This window comes from Crassostrea angulata, chromosome 2 (genome assembly GCF_025612915.1).
Source record: "Crassostrea angulata isolate pt1a10 chromosome 2, ASM2561291v2, whole genome shotgun sequence".
In the NCBI taxonomy this organism is placed as follows: Eukaryota; Metazoa; Mollusca; class Bivalvia; order Ostreida; family Ostreidae; genus Magallana; species Magallana angulata.
Window position 1 is genome coordinate 46718534 of NC_069112.1, and position 23407 is coordinate 46741940.

General features: G+C 32.5%; 2 protein-coding genes across 2 annotated transcripts; both read right to left on the reverse strand.

Moving 5' to 3' along the window:
- Positions 1–3379: 3379 nt before the first annotated feature.
- Positions 3380–9115, reverse strand: LOC128170688 (uncharacterized). Its single transcript, XM_052836449.1, has 4 exons — positions 8038–9115; positions 7118–7245; positions 6368–6457; positions 3380–4114 (listed from the first exon to the last, which is right to left on the reverse strand). The coding sequence occupies exons 1-4, from the start codon at positions 8426–8428 to the stop codon at positions 4007–4009; spliced, it is 717 nt and encodes a 238-aa protein (XP_052692409.1). The 5' UTR covers positions 8429–9115; the 3' UTR covers positions 3380–4006.
- Positions 9116–17455: 8340 nt separating this feature from the next.
- Positions 17456–22738, reverse strand: LOC128173280 (uncharacterized). Its single transcript, XM_052838996.1, has 8 exons — positions 22302–22738; positions 22094–22109; positions 20345–20400; positions 19870–19936; positions 19502–19723; positions 19326–19420; positions 18871–19238; positions 17456–18570 (listed from the first exon to the last, which is right to left on the reverse strand). Exons 1-8 carry the CDS (start codon positions 22350–22352, stop codon positions 17457–17459), a joined length of 1989 nt encoding a protein of 662 aa, XP_052694956.1. The 5' UTR covers positions 22353–22738; the 3' UTR covers position 17456.
- Positions 22739–23407: the final 669 nt, after the last annotated feature.

Below are 23407 nucleotides of genomic sequence, written 5' to 3' on the forward strand. Positions count from 1 at the left end.
ATTTCCATATCTCATGAAAGTGAGGAGGCAATGCGGTTCCGGACAGGTGAAGATGAAAGAGCTATTGTCTGCAATTTGTGTATTGCAGGTATCATTGTCGTTGCTCATTCTGTTGGATACAGCAGGATTTATATCTTCAGTAGCAGCTATTGGTTTAGGAACCTTTACAACATCATCTGTAGAATTTGATTTCAGAATTGTTACAGATGGGAAATTGTCATAGATATGAACAGATGTGTTTATGATCTTTACTCCTTTTCCAATCTGGTATTGCTTGAAAGCTAACACATGATCATCATGATATTGAAAATTGTTTAAAGTTGTAATATCTTTAATTTTCACTGCTTTTTTCACAATAATTCCACATGGTGGGGTTGCTGTAACAACTTGAACATTCTTAATGTTAGATTTGATGACAGCACTCAAAAATTCATTTGAAGTAGTGACATTATTCCCTTCATTTACATAATTTCTAATGGACCCTTTGATATGTGCAGCTCTCCGATCGCATATACTTTTTCCACCTTGTGGGTCAGCGAAATCCACTTGCACAACCTTTAAAGCACTCACTTGATTCAGAAGAGGAATACAAAAAATTGCCTCTACACTATGAAAACAACCAGCATTGTCTGATCTTATAAATGCTTTTGTCAAATTTTGGTTTTTCTCTTTTAATTTTAGCACGGAATCTTTCAAAATTGCATTAGATGTTACAGCGTCTTGATTGGCATTGTCAAATATATGGACAATAGTGTGACTGTGTAAAACACCATTAATTATGTATGTGCCAACTGTTATATGCCAATTCATTCCTCTTTTGGCAAACCACTTCGATTGTGATTCCCTATACATCATGGGAAGAAGCTTCATTGCCCAGTCCCTCTCTATAAGTACTTCCCCATCTGATAAATTCTCTATAACATGACTTCGAGCTCTATCTTGATTAACTGATCTCAATAAGTGCTTTTTCCATTCTTCCAACGCCTTTACACTCTGAAAAAAAAATTTACATATACAGTTATTTGAATATAAGACCATTGCTAGAAAATATAAAAATTATTTCTGCTTGTTCACATTTCGAAATCGTGCAGAAAAATATTGCTAATGAAGAATACTACTTTCTCTAAAGGTAATATTATATAAGATAAAGATTTGAATCAATTAAGTTAAAACCTGCTCTCAAGAAATTATACCACCTGGTTGCTCATTATGATAAAAATATTTCAAATTATTTCTGACATTTGGTTTTTGGTGGAATTATGTTGTTTTTAATATTTATAGTTTTTGTGTTAGATGTTGATAGCTATTATCCTCTGATTTTCTGAGTATTTGTTTATTTTTTGGTTAAGTTTGTTATTAGTCTTTCAACAATGAACATACTTGCAAATTAAAGTAAAGTACAATTTGACATTTATCTTCATTTGTTTCGTGCAATGTTTAAAATTTGCAAAGAAATGAATAGATGTTTGTGACATCAGATAATAAACATAAGCTTTATGAGACAAAAGTGGGGGAAATTAAGAGATAACTGTATTGTATTCAATTTTTGAGGACGTTTCAGTAGTTTTACTGTCCCTAATTCAGTAGCAGAGACAGACAGGTACACAGGTATTTTCTAATGCAAAACAAATACATAATTCAATTTCAATCATAATTTCAGTGTAAAATTTTCATTAAAGAAAGTCAGATATTTTAGTTACAGACAAGGAGATATAAAATTTTACATTTACTATCATCCAATCAGAATCATTTATACCAATAATTGCGTTAGAATATCCATAAGACACCAACCCATGTCAGATAAAAGATTTATTTGACAATGGATAATTGTCTGATTTCTGATTTATTCCCCAAACAGAGAAATGTAAAATACTTATTGCATCCTTGGACCAAATAAAATAGTATATGTGGTTCCAGTTACATCTGAAAAAAAATGTGGTAGCAAAGTACTGGTAGGGATTTTACTTCTTCCTTTGGTATTTTTTAACATTGAACCTATGGGAGCAACATTCTGACTTTACCAATGCGGCATTTTGCACGCTGACGTCATATAGCACAGATTTAAAACTGAACCAAATATTTTTATATTAAGGCAAAGATCTTAAATTCTCAAATTTGGTTTCGTAAACATAAATGTTGACATTTTATAAATACCTGAGACAAAGAATATTGAATGTCATCTTTCTGGTCTTCACTTTCAAATTCCACTTCTCCTGCAGCCTGTTTGATTCCTTCAATTACATGATACAAATCATTACAATTTGCACATGCAGCATCATGGGAGTGTGAACATGCTACACTGTACTCTCCACTGTCAGAAGAGAGAGCAAACTGACAACAATGGTCTGGTATTTCACTTTCAAGTGATATATGCATCTGAAATGGAAATGAAAAATCGTTTTTTATCAACAAGTAAATATGTTGATTTTTTACCAAGTAAATATGCCTTACTATATAAAATTTAGTTTTCTCATTTTTGTGTTACATAAATTTGTTATTTCAGGACCTTATCTTATCATTTTCTTTGCGAATGGGTTTGGCTTTGATTGATTTGATTTTTTTTCATGTTTTAACGCCACTTTTAAGCACAGCTTTAGGGCTATCTGAATGGAGGCAAGTTTTTATTGGTGTAGGAAGCCAGATAGTCCGAAGCAAACCACTGACCGTCGATTGAAATGGAGTGCACTTGTATCACAGGATTCGAAAATCACAACCTCAGACTGGCTATAGTGATTACAGTAGTTACTACTTAGACTACTCAGCCACTTTTATTGAAGGCCATAAATGGTGATATATAGTAAATTTCTAAACTGTAACTGATCGAGTAATTGAGACAAGTTTACACTGTTTTTATATGCTAGGTGTGTAAATAGGATTTCTTGAAGAATCATTTATTACGCTGTAAGTAAAATATAAATATCATTGCATTTGTATTTACAACATTTTCAAATTTTCCAATTGGAATTTAATTCATCTCTCAAACTTTTTTTTTTTGGCCTTAGCTTACTTAGTGTATAATTCCATTGTTGAAGGCTGCAGTCACCTATGGAACTTGTTCTAAATATATTTTAGTGTCCTGCATTGAATGGATTAGTGTCTCATGAATTATATCATTATTGCATGTTACTTCATCTATATAGAAAACAAACCTTATAATCAAGCTTCAAATACTGTTTACAGTTGGATAATTGTAGTAAGATGCCATCTTCCCATTCTTTGCCCTTCAACTGTTTGCCCAATACATTTACAATTTTCTTCAGGTCATCAATACCTTTGGCTCCATCAGCTGCATAGTTATCTAGACCTTTCATACTTTTTCTGATATTAGGTTCAATGGCCTGTAATATTCTCATATATGATCTGTCACTTGCCACATCACTTATTCCGGATTCCCTACAAAAAGTCTGGTACTGTTCTACAACTCGAGAGCGGACACTATTCAAAATTATTTGAGGTACTTGATACAGTTCTCCATTTGATAGTTTTAATTTTGTTTCCAGAAATGGTGAATCAGTCATTACGCTTGGTGACATAACAAAATCAATAAAACATTTGATTTGATGTTCAGACAACCCTTCGCGGGTATATGGTAAAATTTGTACAGGCTGTCCTTGTCCTTTTTCTGAAGCATGTTTTCTTGCAGCTGTATATCTATATTTTGTTAAATTTGGAATGCAAGTACTCATTTCTTTGAAAGTAAAGTTATTTGCAAATACTGACAAAATCTGTCTCTGTGTTCCCCAATCAGATGATAAATCATAGGCTGTAGATAAAATTTCAAGCGTTTTGTCAGATGAAGTTGAAGGATTTGAATTCATGACTGAATCAAGGAGATGACTTCCTTGTCCTGGTGCAAGAACATTAACCACCTGTTCAAATATCTGTTTGGTCTTCATTGAATAGTCGTATTGGGTGCGTTCTGATGATAGATTCCAGTTGATTTTTAGTTGTTTCTTCACAGGACTAAGACCACAGGATTGCAAAAAATTATCAAGTGCTTTACGTTTCATTGAATTATCATGATGAGGGATGTCTGGGTTGTCCATATGTTCACTGGTGTCAGTGTCCTGGCTATTCGGTAACCATAAACTACCTGAGAATCAGCATTTGACATCTGAAAAGATAAGAAATATTATGATAACTAAGATAAAATTGAGATTTTAATCATCTCTTGAGGTCCTGCATAGATAAAGGAACTGAGTTAGTTTGTATTTGAGAACCAAAAGTTGTAAACCCTTAATTTTGGCAAAAATTAGCGGAGTTGAATGAAACTTAAACTTGATCTGTAGCTCTTCATGGTTAGCTCACATACCAAAAATCCCAATATCTGAAAGCATTTAAAAAAAAAGTCCGTATAACTGTGATTTTCAAAAATTTATGAAAGTCCAAAGCCCTAAATTACAGCAAAAATTACCCGAGCGGAACAAAACTTAAACTTGAACCATGAGTTACTCACATACCAAAAATGTAACTCATCATGAGTTACTCACATACCAAAAATGTAACTCATCATGAGTTACTCACATACCAAAAATGTAACTCATCATGAGTTACTCACATACCAAAAATGTAACTCATCATGAGTTACTCACATACCAAAAATGTAACTCATCATGAGTTACTCACATACATAAAATCAGCCCAATATCTGAAAGCGTTTAGAAAAAAAGTCTGTATAACTGTGATTTTTAACAATATATCAAAGTCTGTAATTTCTGCAAAAATTAGCCAAGCTGAATGAAACTTATACTTGATCTGTAACTCATCATGGTTAACTCACAAAAATATCAGCCCAATATCTGAAATCGTTTAGGAGAAAAGTTCCTGTAACTGTGATTTTAAAGAATTTATCAAAGTCCAAAGCCAGTAATTTCGGCAAAAAATTAAAATATTTTTGGGTTTTAAAAGGAAGATAAAGATAAAAGTTTAAAATAGATTTGACTTTTACATCAATAGATGTATGCTTATAGCGAAAACAACCATGAAAATTTCAATCGACCAGTATTTGCCAGTATTGACCACTTGAGGAGTATTGTCCAGAGCTGTAAATACCGGTAAATAGCACTGGTAAATACAGGGGGAGGTACCGCCCAACATTGCATGGTATAATGCATATTTTGAAATTAAAAGTGCAATTTTTTTAACAGGTTTACAACATATAATAAATATCAAGTCAATATATTCAATTGTGATGAAAATTTTTTTGAAAACTGAAAATTCAAGTGAAATTTTTGAAGACTAATTATAATTCTGCACAAAACTATCAGATCAGAAGAAAAATCATAACTGACCTGTAACTTGTCATGATAAAACAATTTATCATATGTTTAGTAGTAAATACAGTAGTTTTGAATATTTGATAAATAGCCTGCCGTTTAATCCATATCGAGCAACTTTGATGCGCATGTATCGCACACCCTTTATCACACCCCTACCCTTTATCGCATACCCTTTATCACACCTATACCCTTTATCACACGCCTATCTTTTTTTTTTTTTTACATAGTCAGATTTTATTTATGTAAGCTTAAGAAAAAAATGTCCTCAAAATAGGTGCGGTCATTCGGGTGTGACGCAATTTATTGAATGACGTCATTGTTTGGTATATACATGTGACGTCACGAACGTCAAGTTTTCATATTTTTTGGCACACTAACTGCAACTATAAAAAATTCAAAACACACAAAAAAATGCAATAATAAACAAAATATTTTTAAAACAACAGCACGCAAATTGTAAGGTAACCCAGGTGCTTTGGATAAGTAATTGAGCAGTTCTTTTAAGGCTTTTAAAACAAGACAAAAGTAGAACTGAAGGTAACCCAGTGAACAGTTCATATAATATAACTCTCCTGTTGAAATATATGATAAAGCGTATAAAACATGGCAAAATCCGTATCACATGCCGTATCACCCTCGACCAATATCATCCCTCGGGCCTAAAGGCCCTTGGGCTGATATTGGTGTCATCCCGTTGGTGTCTCGGGATGATACGACAAATATCAAATCAATATCTTGAAGCATGAAGAAAAAAGTGTGGAAAACTGATTTGCTGGACTGACAGATGGACATGCAGAGGGTCTGAGTACACAGTTATTTAGTAGTGCATATTCTTAAACAATAAATTAAAAATCCCACCTGTGCTTTTTCAATAATATTTTTACAGTGTGTTGTTTTACTTTTAAATCATAACAGAATTAAATAAAACTTCATCGGCTCTAAATCACAATATGGACAAATGTACACTAGGGACTATAACTGTGTACTCAGACCTGAGTGCAAACCTAAAGTTCCCTTCGCCTTCGACAAACAAGAGAATCCTTGTATTTGCCGTTAAAGATAAAGGACATATAATGTTTTCATTTTACCTGTGTGCTACAGCTTGCAGCATATTCTTCCTCATATTCACAATCTTTGTTATGTTGGAAATCACAGGGTATCTTGTCTAGGCTTGCTCTCTGTATCAAAATAGAAGAAATAGATTGTATACATCAAATCAACTTAGGGCAATATTATATATATAAATGAATTTACAATGTTTCACATACATGTAATATTGACCTCATGTGACTTATTTTGTACTTGAGAACAAGCTGAAATGTAACACAGACATTGCAGATAGGACTCAAAATAAATTATAAACTAGAAACTATAAGTAAATACTTCAATCAATAAATTGCTCCTTCTGCTAGATATAGGTTTTAACAGTCATGACAGTAGTATTCAGAAGGATGCAACTTGTTTATCCCTTATTTATAGCTAAAACAATTATAAGGGATGTAAAAATTGGTCAAATACTTGAAATTGGTAATATCTTTTGCAAAAGCCTGTTTATACTTTCATTGTAGGAAATCAGAAAATAATGGTAATGTGTAATACAATTATTTTTTTTATATCTTTTTTCTTTATAAATCAATAGCATCTTATAGTAAGCATACATGTTCTTCAGATAAACAGTTTCTAGGAAATGACTACTTTGCAATACTCATTTTAAAACACAATTTGTACTGACTTTCCCAAAAGTAAATTCTTATCATATATATTTTCACCCTCACAAAAATCTCGCAGTAATATTTCAATCATATCTGTTATCATGGTTATTGTAAAAGAGTTCCTACCTCCTCTGAGACAGTAGTAATGGTAGTATCTTCAGAATATGTATTTACAGGTGCATGTAGGCTTTCTGTAGGATTATCTTTGTCCAGGATGGCATGTACCATGTCACTTCTACATTTTCGACAGACTCCTATGATGACAAAAAAAAATACAATTTCATCATCAGATTATAGACATTTTTAATATAATATGCACATTTATTAATTGGAGAAAAGGCTGAGCTACTGAAGTAGGTACTACTGAATGGTCTTCCTCTAGATTATATAATTATATTGGACTGACTGTAACCATACATTACATGCATTAATTCATCCTGCAACAAGCCAACTATTCAACTATTGTACAAATTGCAGGTACACAAATACATGCATTGATAGGTATAATTAAAAGCCCCCCTTTTTTTACTATTTAGTAAAAGAGATCTTGAACTGCATGCATGCCCCCCCCCCCCTATCAAGCTTAATAGTGCAAAGGTTTTATCATGCCTAAATATATATATATATATACATGTTTATATGACTAAAACAACATGTACAGATAAATAAACAACAAAACTGTAAAAGTACAAAATTCCAACAGTTCAGTTCTTGTTTTTTTTTTATCATTTTCATTTTCTCACCAGATAAAAATAAATATCATTTTTTGTTTAGAAATATGCTATATGATTTTCAGACAAATTAAAATATCCTAAAATGTATTATCAATGTTCACATAAACAAAAGCAACTGAAGACAAAACTTTGACCAAATAAACAAATTTTCTTTAGACAGTTTCGCATCTTTAGAAAATCTAACCAGGCAGAATAATAAAAAATATAGCCAAAAAAAAGGCAGGTGAGGCATACATTTTTTACTTTTGGCCTTGTACTATAACAAAATAAACAGCCGATAAAAATATGAAATAATAAATCAAATACATTTACCTGCTCCTACAGGAATAAGAATTCCAAACTGTTCAAGAATATATCTTGACTGCTGAACTGTAACAGTTGCTTTCTCTATTTTTCTCTTTCCATTACAAGTCTGAAGTGGGGGCTTCAGCATACACAGCTTTGATGCCTTCCATCCTTTCCCCAAATAGTAGCGGTGGTTTGGACAAATTGTGAATTGGTCAGTCTCACGTTCAAAAAGTCCAGCACGAAATTTAACAAGTTCTTGTTCATTACAAAGTGAAGATGGGTTGATTCTGTTTTTTGAAAGATGTGCGTCAATGTTGTCACGACAAGAATTGAATGAACATATCTGAGATGATGGTTTGGTGTTAAAGTTAGTGTTACAAGTAATCCTTGAATACTGGGAAAAAGAGCACTCCATCTATACCATCATGAAAACACTAAAACCACATCAAAGAAGACACTGCATATCATTGATTTGTTGACAAGTGTCTTCTGCTACTGGAAGTTGACATGTACTACCTTTTGTGCACTTACTATTAAAGAGCTCATTCAAGGGAGATAATTCTATGGCACAATTTTGAAGAAAAATTGAGAAAGTCCATGCAGAGAATCACTGTCACCGTGGCCTCTGTCCAAAGGCTTCTCAATATTTCTTTTGATTTATATTGTTTAGGTGTGGCACTTTCTGGATATATTCTGTTTGATCAATTATGTTGTTGCAGATTTAAGAAAAATAGCATTGAAATTTGGGAAAATTGAGATAAAAAAATTCGTTATTATAGCGTTTGAAACTGATAGTCAATAAAAAATATATGGGAAAAATGGTGAAAATTAATAAATTAAGGCAAACAGTTGTATATCTATTGATTTTTTCATACTTTTCATTATGCAACATCTTAAATTTGAGAAAATTTCACATTTCACCAAATTTCAACCCCCCCTTTTTTCCCTATTGGTTACCATGGGAATGGAGCGCAATATTGCAAAAAAAAATGGTCTGATATATTAGCATTGTTTTACTTGACCCACAACTGGAGTAAAAATTGGTTTTTCAAAAAATGTAGTTTCAATTAATTTTAGGGATAAAGCTTGATGGTTCGTGGCATTCCCTCTTAAACATTCAAACTTTGTGGGATGATAGACCTATAGCTGTAGATGTGTTTAAACACTTTTGCTTTGTTCGTCATAACTTCCGGTCGTCACCGGAAGCACTTAAAATTTTTTTTCAATTTTTTTGTCAATAGAATAAATATATAAGAATAAATCTATACATAGGAAATCTCTGCAATGTAATATCAACAAAAAATTTCTACTTCCGGTGAGATATCTCAATTATCTCAGGTAGCTTTTTAAAACACATATTGTACCCGCGAGATATCAGAAACTATAAGCGATCAAGACACAAAACTTTTATGGATGATAAACATTTGATTGAAGATGTGTTTAACCGGTTTCATTTTGTCGTCCGTCACTTCCGGTCCATACCGGAAGAGTTAAAAAAATCGAGCTGTTTATCAGTTTAACTGTTTTCCTTTGATATATTTTAGTTAGATTAATGAAAAATAATGTACAAAAGGCAAGTATACAAGAAATATTGAATACAATTTACATTGAACACTTCCGTTTGCCCGTTTCCTGTCCAGAGATAAAAAACCTTATTTCGACGAGATCTCAAAAACAGTAACGACTTGAACAACCAAACTTTGTGGGATGATAGACCTATGTATGTACATGTGTTAACACTATTTTGTTTTATCCGGCGTAACTTCCGGTCGTCACAGGAAGTACACCCAATTTTGATATTTATAAAAATATCATGGTTATTTAGCATTGAAGTAACATTTTAGCTATCGAAATACAAAAAGTCATCTACACATGGTCAAAAAAAAGATCAAATTCCGGTGAGACATCTCAAATATCTCAGGTAGCCTTCTTTTTAAAAAACAAAGTACCCACAAGAAACTGTGATAGATCAAGACTTATATAGATAATGGACATTGATTGAACATGTGTTTAACGGGTTTCATTGGGTCCTACGTCACTTCCGGTTAATACTTGAAATGTTCAAAAGCAATAGAACTTTTTTTAAAACTTTCAACTTTTTTAAAAACATTTTACTCAATGTGATGAACAGTAACGTACGTAGGTAAATGAACTAACATATCTACTTTCCGTTTTTTAAATCACTTCCGTTTGTTCGTTTCCAGTCCCTAGATAAAAACCTTTTTTCAACGAGATATTATAACTAACGAAAACTTGAACATCCAAACTTTGAGGAAAGACAAAATGTACATGTATCCGTTTTCTGTTTACAAGATAACTGGATTTTCTGTGCAGATTAATACATGAGGAACGGAAGACCTTTTTGTTGCTATAGCAACAAGAGTCTAGTTTTCTTTATGTTTTTTATTCTTCTTTTTCTTTTTTTCTATTTACCTCGGGGTCACTTTTTTGTTATTAGGGTTATCCAAACAATTTAAACTTAATGTAATTGCTCATCAAAAGTTATGGTACCAGATGACCCTGTGTCAAAAAACTCCCAGAACTTACAGAGTTATTGCCCGTTGAGAAGGAAATGCTTGTTATCGCTACTCCTCTGAAACCATAACAGATAGAAACTTGGAACTTTTACCATTGTCTCTAGTACACTTAGAGGGTTCTTTAGTCTATCATACCGAAAGGATCTGAGCTCCCCTTCTAGTAGTTATTGCCCCTGAAAGTGTTGAAATTTCCATAAAATCAATTCCAACTTTTTTATTACTTATCATAGAGACATCGGACCACTTGGGATGGAAGCGTCTATCTTGGCCACAAAATGAGATAAAGCTCAAAGGTCAATGTCATTTGGAAACCTGTTAACTTATGAATTTACATATCTTTTGAAATGCAGAATTATAGTAAGGGTTTCAACACCTTGCTGGATTGCTTAATAAGGTATTCAATTGGGTCAGCCAGGTATCACATCAAGTCCGGTGGTTACTCAAGTGAAACTTGTTTTAACAGTCAACCCATTCATTTTGTACAAAGACAGCTAGCTTTTAGAACACTCTCTTCTATTGATAGGTTTTCTGTTTGTATGATTGTGTAAAGAATATTCACCTGACTCAGTTTCACCCCTGTGAATGTTATTGTCATTTAAATTTTAGACCACGTGGTTTTATTTGACCCTTTAAGTTTCGCAGTAAAAATCGCACCTCGTGTTTGTAGTCTATTTAATAGAATTTAGGTACTTGTAGTCAAATATAAAATCTAAAGGTTTATTGATTTTAAACTTTATCTTCGTTAATTGGTGGATAAAATGTGGTCTAGAAATAAATGTGACAATACAAAAAATAGGTTTTGTTTGCTGTTTCAACAATTAACATGCTTGGTAGAGATCCCCCCTGAGGATTGATTTTCGATCCGCGCCTTACCTAGTAATAGCATCAATAGAAAAACAGACTTTTCTATTTAATGCAGAATGTTCCTAGAGAATGGCTTAATATATGCTTTTTTATATGGCTTAATTATGATTTCATTAAGCAACCTAATGTTTATATTTTTAACCACTCTACGCGTGGTTGAACACGAACGATAATTCTGTTCTGAATGTTATTGTTCGATATAAATAACCGCTAGATGGTGAATTAAGACATACATCTTAAAAGATGTTCGTGTTTTAACATAAATCAATGTAGGATTTGATATGAAAAACAACCAGTACTTGCGTATTTTGAGAATATTATCCGAACAATTATACATCCGCTCGAAATTTCACAGGAACTGAACAAATCTCGGTGAAGTCTCGTGAACTTTTATTCGAGCACCTCTGGATTTATTACATACTTACATGTAGCAACCATAAAGAAAACATTCTAAACAGATTCGCAGGGGTGAGTTTGGTTCGGAGTAAATGGACAAAAATTCAGAAAAGTAATTTAATAGATGTTCGCGTAAAAAAATCTATTTCAAAATCATGTATGTCTTTGTGGTTTTCCTATTCCATAGTACAACACATAGCATAGGCATTGTTATTTTGTGTATACCTTATTGAGCAATCTATCAACTCTTTAAAAAATATTTAAGTTGAAAGATCTTTAATTGTTCGAGAACAATTAGTCTACAAGTGTTTTTTTTCTTCTTCTTTTTTTCTATCTACCTCGGAGTCACTATTCTATTATTAGGGTTGTTCAAACAGTTTAGACTTTATGTAATTGCTCATTAAAAGTTATGGTGCCAGATGGCCCTGTGTCAAAAAAAATCCCAGAACTTACAGGGTTACTACCCTTTGAGAAGGAAATGCTTGTTATCGCTACTCCTCTGAAACCATAAGAGATAAAGACTTGGTACTTTTACCAATGTCACTAGTATAATAAAGGGTTCTTCAATCTATTCATACCGAAAGGATCCAAGGACCCCTTCTAGTAGTTATTGCCCCTGAAAGTGTTGAAATTTCCATAAAATCACTTCCAACTTTTTTAATACTCATCATAGAGACTTCGGACTACTTGGGATGGAAGCGTCTACCTTGGCCGAACAAAATGACAAAAAGGTCAAAGGTCAATGTCGTTTAGAAATCTGTTAATTAACGAGTTTTTATATCTCTTTTGTTTTGGGTGCTACAGAAAAACTTTTCCATGGACGTAGAAGGACACCTTAAGCCATTTTAAAAATATAGCCCCTTGACTCACACTTTTTGAATAATCACAGAGTTAATGCCCCTATTATACTAAATATTTGTTATCGCTTCTTCTCTGAAACCATAAGATATAGAAACTTGGATCTTTTATTAGTGTATTCAGTACACTAAAAGGGTTCTTCAATCTTTTCATACCAATAGGATCCGAGACCCCCTTCTAGCAGTTATTGCCCCTGAAAATATTGAAACTTCGATAAAATCACTTCAAACTTTTTTACTATTTATCATAGAGACTTCGGACCACTTAGAATAAAAGCGTCTACCTTGGCCAAACAAACTAACATAAAGGTCAAAGGTCAATGTCATTTGGAAATCTAGAAATTATTGAATTTTCATATCTTTGGAAGTACATTATTAAAGTTAGGGTTTCAACACCTTGCTGGATTGCGCAATTAGGTATTCAATTCGGTCAGCCAGGTATCACATCAAGTCCTGTAGTTACTCAAGTGGGACTTGTTTTTACAGTCAACCCATTCATTTTGTTTAAAAACAGCTAGCCTCTAGAACACTCTCTTCTATTGTTAGGTTTACTGCTTATATGATTGTGTAAAGAATATTCTCTTGGCTTAGTTTTGTACAGAGTACATGCATGTGGAAACAAATTCAGAAAAGGAATTTAATAAATGTTTACGATATATACAACAAGGAGTTCTTAAAAAAATGGCTTGAAATTAAAAAATAGATCTTTAAAATCATTTACATTTTATGGCTTTGTGGTTTTCTCATTTTATAGTACAACATATATCATAGGTATAATAATTTGTTGTATACCTTACTGAGCAATCTAGCAATTCATTAAAAAATATTTAGATGGAAAGACCTCTAATTGTTCAGGAACACTTAGCCTACTAGTTTTCATTGACTTTTTGTATTAAACAGTTTCTTGACAGTACAATATTTGACATAAAGGCCAAATAATTCTAAAAAACATGCGTTTTTAACTTCAAAAAGATGAATTAAAACCTTTTAACAGATGAAATATGTTGTCTTTGCAAAAAAAACCCTTACGAATTATGCCTAATTATATGACTTTAAGGTGGTATGGGACACATCTATATTGTGACATACTTCCGATCGAAATAAACAGTAAAATCAAGCTAATACCTTTTACTAGTAACAGATGAAATATGTTGTCTTTGCAAAAAAACTTAAGTATTATACCTAATTATATGACTTTAAGGTGGTATCTATATTGTGATATACTTCCGATCGAAATAAACAGTAAAATCAAGCATAACTTTTTTCTCTACCCAAAAATGTTACTTAACAGCGTAGTGCAATGGGTTAGATGGTTAACTACGAATCTGTAATTCAGGAGTTCGAATCCTGCTGGACTTTTTAAAATTTTTACCTTTCCAAAAAAAGTTAAACCACTTTTTGGGCAAACATTGCAAGAGGTAAAAGTATTTTAAATACAATCTACATTTATTCACATTTATATCGTCAGGTGTCAATACCACATTAAATAAGTCTTATGTAATTGATATTGTAAAAAATCAGCTCTCTGGGATGTAGACTATTAAAGAGACAAAATGCACTACAATGTTTAAAAACTGTTTATGTATCTTCGCCAAGATATTTAAAGATGTATATATTTGCACTGTCTTTTGTCAACTAAACTCTATGCATTGTTATTTCATTCTTAACGTGCACATATTCTTTTTGTTAAAGATAATGGAATTAGCGGTATTATTGCATCAGGACACGTTCTATTGTATAAGAGTTGAATCAGCAATTCTGATTAAACTGAAAAACACGACTATCAAATATCAAAACATTTATTTAAAAGCATTAGGGCGACCACAAACTCATTTTGTTACACATGCAACAGCAGTATTATGCAATAGATGTATGCATGTATTATAGTGCATGCGCCGTATTAAGCCTAAGTAAATTTATAACAAGTAAGAATATATATATATATATATATATATATTTTTTTTTTTTTTTTTGTCAAAAATACGAATCCATTAAATACTGAAACAATCAAGACATGATCATACACAAGAAGATTCCGACAACTCACAAAAAGGAAAGTACAAATCATAACGCGGATCTAGAGAAAGGAAGACCAAATCAAGGAATTGGAGTCAATACAAAAAGATGGCTGACTATCAATTTAAGGCTTCTTTTATTGTTATCAGCTTATTGAAATATTTCAAAGAACCATGATGTGTGTATTGCATTTTAATAAAAATTGTAATTAATGTTTAGTTATAGTAAAGAATTTTCAATTGCATCTCTCGACTGTTTGGGTAAAAATGTTATAAGTGTAAAATAAATGATACATCAAGTCGTCATCAAATTAACGAAATATTACGATTACTAGGGATATGTTAAGGATTAAAGGGAAAACAAATCCCTGTTTTTGATCAATACTGAATGACGGTTTTACTGAATTATTAAAGAAGGTAACATGAAATATTATCAACAACGGAAACTATATACATTTAAAAAAAATTGTATTCGATATTTATTTTGGTCCAACAAAGAGAGAAAACTCTTCCATTTTTGCTTGAGTTTAACGCAGTTAAAATTAAGTTGATCACATATCAGTAGTAAAGTAAGATAAAAATAGCTTATCATGCTCAGATATGAATAATAATCTTTTATTAATTGAGCAATCCTCCAAGATATAATTTCTATTAAAAACATATTATAACCTAAACAATACTGATTAAAACATCTAATTGTTCATCCAAATGGTAGGAAGGGACCACAATGGGGGCCGAATTTTTACATAGGACAATACAAAGAAAAATCTTTAACAATCTTCTTCTTAGAAACAGATCAGCTACGAAAGCTTTAACTCATGTGGAAGAATTCTAAGGTAGGGTTGAATTGATTGAATTGTCTTCAAATCTAGTTCCCAAGGGAATGGGGCCACAATGGGAGGTCAAAATTTTACATAGGAATATATAAACTTAATCTTCAAACATTTTCTTGTCAGAAACCGATCAAGTAGAATAGTTGTAACTTGGGTGGAAGCATCCACAGCTAGGGAAGATTCAAGTTTGTTCATATCAAGATCCCCGGGGGAAGGATGGGGTCACAATAGGGGCTGGTCAATTTTTTACATAGGAATATATAGGAAGAAATCTTTTGATAATAACCTCCTTAAACACAGTATGTCTAGTAACAAGCTGTAATTACAAGCTGTGATTTTAGTAATTCTAGATAGTGTAGATTTAAATTTGTCAAAATTATAATCTTCAGCAGCAGGACTGAGCCACATGGGGTGGTCAAATATAACAAAGGAAAACATTAAAATTATTCACAAAAACCTTAAATGTTATTATATATGGGTTTACTCATATGCAAACATTTTGGCATATAACTGATTCTTTAAAATCGTTTACACTCTGTCCCCTGGACAATTCATGGGCCTAACAGGGGATTCACAGTTTAGTGTAGGTTTATAATTCATATATAAACAGTTGTTTAAGGTCAAGATCTGGTAAAAGATTCCAGAGTGCCTTTTTGTTTTCAGAGTGCCTTTTTGATTCTAGAACCATTATGATGTCATTATTGATTTGAAGAATCTTTTTCCCGTACTTTACGGCTTGAAAGAAATTTTGTAGAACATTTTGTAGATCCAATACCTTGACATTCTTTATTAAGTCATGGGAAAAGTAATCCCGATACCTATATTCAATTTGATACCATTTTTTAAAAGCACTCTTTCTATATATCTTAATGTTAAACTTAACACCTTATGGCCCACTGTATTGGGGAGGGGTACTGTTTTAACAATTTAGAAACTTCCTTATATCTACAAACTTTAGTTTAATATTGTTATTCCTTTGCCACACACCCAATTTTCACTGATACATTGATTCCTTTAAAAATCGCTTTGTATTTTTGTAATTTATTATCCTCTTTTCATTAAGATGCTTGGTAACACTTTTTAATTAATTTTCACCGACGTTTCTAGAAAAGAAGTCAAAATGGTAAACTTCACAGACGGATGGACAGACAAACAGATGTGCGACGAACAACAACTCGCTTCAGTGTTCATTTCAGGTGAATAAAAATGTGAAAATGCCCAAGAAATGAATAAAATCTACGAAACAAAATATAACTACTAAAACAAAACAAACCTATATTATAAAACAAGTCTATGCAAACAGCGATTTGCTTTGACATGTAATGGATCCAGATAATTTCTGTTCGACCGTCACAACAATGCTTAAAAAAGTGCTAGCACAGATTTTGCTTATAGAGTTTATCATTTTGTTACGCGCTTCTAATGCATATTTCTATAAAAGATGAGTCTTTTCAAGTTCTAAAACTAATATATTTTGATAGAATTATAAATGGCTCAAGTGAAAACAATGATTAACATTTACAAGTTACATATAGAGACAAGCGCTCAGATACTAAACGAAACAAAGACAGTGGTTAATAGTTAATCTGAACATTTATGTAGCGGGTGAATGGTTGTATTCGGGTACGAATCACAATAGTTTGATATCAATAACGCACACGAACGGACGAAATACAGAAACACAGAAGTTAGTTTCACAAGTTCAATTTTGCAAAACTGCTGGCCGAACTAACATGCAGTTCTCTTGCGCCCTTTTTCTTTCAGTCCTTAGCGTCTCTTTGTTTGAAGATTATTGCTCTCTTTACTACTGTAATGCGGAGCCACACAACCAGTAAACAGTTAACAATTCTAAATAAAAGTGCAAACTATGAAAAAACCACTAAGCCAAAACAAACCAAAAAATATTGATCGGTCGTAAAATTGTCAATTTTTTTCTTCGTTTCAATCCTCGGATTCTGACGAAGACACATCATCTTTAAATTTTACTTCAAAATTACCACCTTGATTCTCTTTAAAAAGGTCAATAGCTGTGTGTATCCGATAACAAAATGAAATATCCTTCGTGCATGTATCTTGGTAAATACTACATGCTGTATCATTGTCTTTGTCTGGCTTACCGCTTTCGCCCGATCTTGGTTTATTTCTCGTATATATTTCAATGTTATTAGCACCCTCTTCCTTAGACCCTTCAGATAATTTTGACTTCGTTTTGGTATGATCTTCAGCATCGTCTTTGTCGTCATCACCGCGCAATGTAAGGTCACTGGCATATACCATACCGACGACATCAACATAGGTTTGCTGTATACTATTTGGTCTGCAAAACACTAGCGATCCACTATCGCCTTCATCGGAAAACTTTCCGGCTGTACCTTTCACGAGGAAAACATTTTCCCGAGTGGATTCGTCTGTTACTTTTAAATAAAATTCGGGACTGACAATTATTCCATTGGTCACATCTGTTGTTGTTCCTATTTTATGTACAATGTTTCCAGTTTGTAGGTTGTTAGAATAAACATTTGCATTGATCTTCTTTTTATCCTCTCTTCTGAAGGCCACGTCGCAGAACCTTAAAGAACTGTCATTTATCTCAATAGCAGCAAAATCACACCCTTTGTCCCTGGAAGTGAAAATACAGGAACCGATTTCGCCGAAATCACGAGTGAAAGCAGGTATATTTTTTACCGGAAATAAATGGTTGCAAGTCAATGCATACACCTTTTGATCATTGTTAGTTTTAGTAATAAACCCTCCGAGGGTTCCTGCAACACCATCTTTGGAATGAATCGAATTACCTTGCATCATGGTTGGTATTTCTGAACCACTTTTTATATTTATTCCTGTCGCTTTATCTTTGGATTGGACATTATCGCCTTTTATCATGGTTTGCATCTCTGCCCAATTTTTCATTTCTATATCTAGCTGATATTTTTGAAAGAAATCTTTATTTAGCATTATCAACTCATCCTTTAGCTCTTTCACATTAGTCGCCCTTTTGACAAATACTTTGAATGACGAATTACTCCATAAACCAAATGAGTTGACATCAGATCTTCTGTAAACAATAATAATTGTAATTTAACAGTAGTATGTAGCAAAAGCAAAATGGTTATGGTGAATTTGTAAACATTGTATCTGAACGAATAATTTCCAATAGCATAGTTCACGTATACAATATACAATTGAACATATTAATGGGGAAAAATAACAATGCCAATTGTCATCTTCTTTAATCAAACCAATATATAGCGTTCCTCTGCTTTGATTAAAAATGAAAAAAATATAGAGGGTCCGTATTCATGAATATCGAATTTTGTCTTCGATTGACAAACTTAATAGTGGAATTAGTACTTACCCAAACAAGTAATCCTTCACATTGCCAGGCAAAACTGTTTTCGTACTACTATTAGGTAAACTGGGATCAACTTCTGTGTTTATACTATTATTAGAAACCAACTTTTTACGAATAGCCTCTATTTCTGCAATGACATCTGATGCACTTCCCCTTAAATGATCAAGCTTAAGATCCTCCGACCATTTTTGTAGCATGTGTTGAAGCGGTTCCTCTATGCAAGAGGTGATGATTTCTTCGATTTGATCTTTGTCTTGGCTTACGCTGATAATAAAATCATCTGCTTCGTCCGTTTTATCACAACAATAGTCAGATTGGATGAGGATCCTGTGACATGCTTTCTCATGACGCAGAACATTTTTTACATTTTTCTGAAAAAGGTAATGTAGAAAATTGATCAAGTAACGTCTTTAAACAAAGTGCTTAATCGCAGGTTAACATTACTTTTTGCTGCATACCTTTGATAAAGATGATTGTTGCGGTGTACCGCTTAGAAAGCAAACAAGTGGATGAGCTTTCCATATGTGTTGGTCTTCTGACACACGACTTTGTCCTTTTAATAGAATATGTATATTGTACATAAAAAAAATCGGTTTCTATTTCATTACGAATGCATTCAATGACAAATAACTACCTGATCTTTTCGATATAAGTTTCACACTGTCTTTTGTAAAATTTCCAACTATTCCTATTTTGATGACAACATCTTCAGGCATTCGGTTTGCCAGATCCTTGCTTTGTTTCAGCTTTTCAACGCGATTCTCGCAATCTCTGGCTAGTTTGTAAAGGTAATGAAAATGCTCAAAGTGTTTTGCATGCCAGAATAAATAAGTTATTGATGGCCTTGAATCTGCTTCTGAAATTACAAAAATACAGTGAAATAATCTTTACAATCATACCATATGTCAATGATGTAGCAATTTCAATATTCAATTAATATTCATGAAATACTTTTGATTTTTTGACATCATTATACAAAATATACATGTATGACCTCACTACCTGTGTTTTCTTCAGGTACTGGTTTTTGCACACGTCTTGAAGGGTAAGAAAAATAGTTCTCTACGTTCTGAAAAATTTATCAAAATGAAATATCAATTTAAACTTAATGTGAATATGGTTAGGATCAAAAACATTGGTCACTGCCGGGTCTACTTGGCTTTCGTTTAAAAATGAATGAATTGTATTTTCCTGCGTTTTGCTAGTACTAGCGGGGAACTGTTGTAATGATGGCACAGTTTGTTATGTTTTTCATCTAGCTGCAATGTACCAGGTGTTATACATAATGAGAACAATGGACGCCCATGCCGTGCAGAGACTAATCAATGACACTCTGCATGTGGCCACAAATGTAACAATGAACAGTTTTTCTGAGCTAGTAGACAATTAAACAATTTAATTATAAAGCTCAAGTAATACTGATAGATAAATTTGTTTTAAAAAAAATACCGGCTTCAGTATTCTTGCTACATAATACCTTGGGTTTCTCTGGATCGTTACGAGTCATACATACTGTCTCGTGTTGAAAGTGATCTAAAATATTGAACAATAACCATGATAAAAACTACTTGAGACTATTATAATTCGGTTTTTTATATTTGTCTTACCGATCAATGAAATTGTCATAGTATTCAAATTTTCTTGAAGGAAAGTAAACATAGAGAAAGCTTTCAAATTATAAATGTATTTCAACCTAAATACCAATATTGCCCCGTTTTTGCTAATACCAATGTTCCTTACAAATGAGGAATGAATTTTCATAAATTAAGTAGTCATAAACTAAGGTGAAAGTCAACACAGAAAACTCTTCTTTCGAAATTAAATACAAATACAAAACAAATGTATGATCATCTGGTTAACCTGACAACAAGTCTGATAGTTTTGACGGATATTTCACATCATCTCTACAAAGAAAAGAGTTCATTTTCTTGATCATATACTTGGTGGTGTCATAATTCAACTTACTACAAATAAACAGTTGATGGTTTTTTTTGTTATGTTTTATCAAAATATACATCCATTCTTGGAATTACTTCAAATGTTTGTCATTTGATGTCCTTTAAATCAATTAGAGCATATCTACGATACGGTCGAAAACAAAGTTAAGTTTTGAATGTCATTCCTTCATTTTTCATTACAGCTGTAATTTTATTGCATCACTTTATCTATCTTCGATCCTCAGCCACGCTTGAGAACTCATAATTGCCCAATTTTTTTAAAATTCCTACCATAAATCCATAAATCTGCCCTTTATATTGCATATTAAACTGTTATCGATTTGCTGAAAATGCTTCATAAAGCTATCTTTCTTTTCTCTTCTCTCATATAGAGAGATGCATATAATAGTAATGCATTAGGTGTGTTATGATAAACTTTCCGGCAATTATAAAGAAAGAAAAAACATGTATTTGTTTTTCCCCCTAAAACCAAGGACAATCTATAATGCAAAAATAGCCTGCCAGGTAGTATTAATTCCAAACTCTATCTATATTGAAAAATCATAATACAGTTCCGTTTTTTTATATTCCTCAAAGATATCGATGTCAAGCATACATTCGAAAGTAAAATGACAGAAAACACTGAATGATTTTGAAGAGAGTCAACTTTTAAAACAGTAATTTTGTTCATAAAAAGAAAACTTCTTGCTGCAGTCGAGCTCGAGACCTGCAGGTTTGTAAACAAAAACTCTACCCATTGCGCTACAGAGATAGAAAACACATATTTACTACATAACCAGTCTCACAAAAGGTTGTGACGACTATCCTTAAAAGTAAAATTTATGGGGTGTCGATGGCCCTAAATCATTAGTTTTCCATTTTAGTCAAAATAGTTGAAAGCAAAGTAGGAAACTCATTAAGATATCGACTTGCTGATGAAAATCGATTTTGACAAACAACATATTCTCAGGCCTTCCGACAGAACTCGGAAACAAATGTCATGCGTTTATAATTGAAAGACCCTATCAATGGACCTAAAGGACTGGCAACATGCAATTGAATAATCAGCAATAAAAAAAATCTTAAAAGCTAAGCGGTTTCCCGTATATTACATTGTTTATGATAGGAAATGCTATGGATGTTTGTATCATACATGAGAGATGCTTTCCCCTGTAATAGATGGAATGACTTAAGAATTTGGGATTGCATTTTCTATTTCAACTATATAACTAGGCAAAATTAACATGCAATATGTATCTAAGTTTATCTAAATAACGATCATACCTTACCAGGGAACCATTTGCCCTATAAAAGGCAAAACAATATGAACTGAAGTATAAATCGCAATATAAGATAATATGTATAATGGTACCAACATCAACTTTGAACAGAGATAAACTCAAATTGCATCGTGTAATGTCTTTTATCATTAAATTACATATTTTGAGTTCATACATTTATTTTTATTTAATTAAAATGACAACATTGCGCCTCTACCTGTCTTTTTGCGTTTTTCAAGCGTGTCTGTATTTTCTTTTGAAAATGCATCAGCCTGGACCTGAAAGAAATTATAAATGGATATTTTCCTGTTAATTAAAGCTATGTGTAAAAATGTATATTGAAAAACTATCTGACATAATTTGACGAATTATCGTTGATTTGATTTGAACACATTTATTGTAAATATATATAAAACATATACAAATGGGTAGGACACAAGTTCTTACAATTAACAAGGTCTTTCGGTTTATTGTCAAACATTTAAATTGATTAAATTTGCAAACGAGAGATACATGTTCATGTGCCGTCTTAATCCCAAGAAAATTACTTTTTAGCCATTTAAGCTATTGCACATTAAAAATTTATGTGAATACATGACAAAATTACCGAAATAGCTTGAGGCGCAACGCAACTTGGGCGTCCAAGGGGTTCTGGTGATACATGTAGTTCCGCTCTATAATCTGAAGAAGAAAAAAATAATATTAATGTGTAGAGGTCAATCATAGTCTAAAGTTATAATTCGATGAAACCTATCACAACGCATTTTAACAACATCCATTTTCCGTAGATTTTATTGATAGTTTGAAAATCCCAAATGGTTATACTTCGGCGATTTGAATTCTGAATAGAACGTAATTACGTTTTGGATCGATTAGCTTTACCTTTTTGTGCTGAAAATTATATAACTAATGAAAAAAGAAAAGAAAAATGTGCAAGCATGTGGAATTTAGCATACTTTCTTTTTTTATCAATGCAGGCGAATCTCTTTCATTGAAATCAGTATGTAACAAAAAAAAAACTGCACTCAATAATATTGATGATGCTAAAGATTAATTAGGATTAACTTGATAATTTTGCTTAAAAGATTGACCGAAACATTAAAGCTGACATGAATTCATAAAAGCATTTGGTCGCCATATTAGTTTCGATCGCTCCTCTACTGACACTGGGGTATATATACCGGTCGAGAAGGTTACGGTCGGTTGCTTTCCGATCGAGGCATTTAGATGGCACGGACTTCAAAATGCATGAACTACACATAGTAGTAAAATGTTTGTGATCAAGAATTAAGGAAACAGGATCAATAAAATACAAAATATATT

Coding starts and splice junctions, on each gene's coding strand:
- LOC128170688 (XM_052836449.1), bottom strand. CDS start 8,428: ATGGAGTGCTCTTTTTCCCAGTATTCAAGGATTACTTGTAACACTAAC. Junction 6,458..7,117: donor TTACTACTGTCTCAGAGGAG/GTAGGAACTCTT, acceptor ATTTTGATACAG/AGAGCAAGCCTAGACAAGAT. Junction 4,115..6,367: donor CTGCAAGCTGTAGCACACAG/GTAAAATGAAAA, acceptor TTATCTTTTCAG/ATGTCAAATGCTGATTCTCA.
- LOC128173280 (XM_052838996.1), bottom strand. CDS start 22,352: ATGCATTTTCAAAAGAAAATACAGACACGCTTGAAAAACGCAAAAAGA. Junction 19,239..19,325: donor AACAATCATCTTTATCAAAG/GTATGCAGCAAA, acceptor TACCTTTTTCAG/AAAAATGTAAAAAATGTTCT. Junction 18,571..18,870: donor GTGAAGGATTACTTGTTTGG/GTAAGTACTAAT, acceptor TATTGTTTACAG/AAGATCTGATGTCAACTCAT.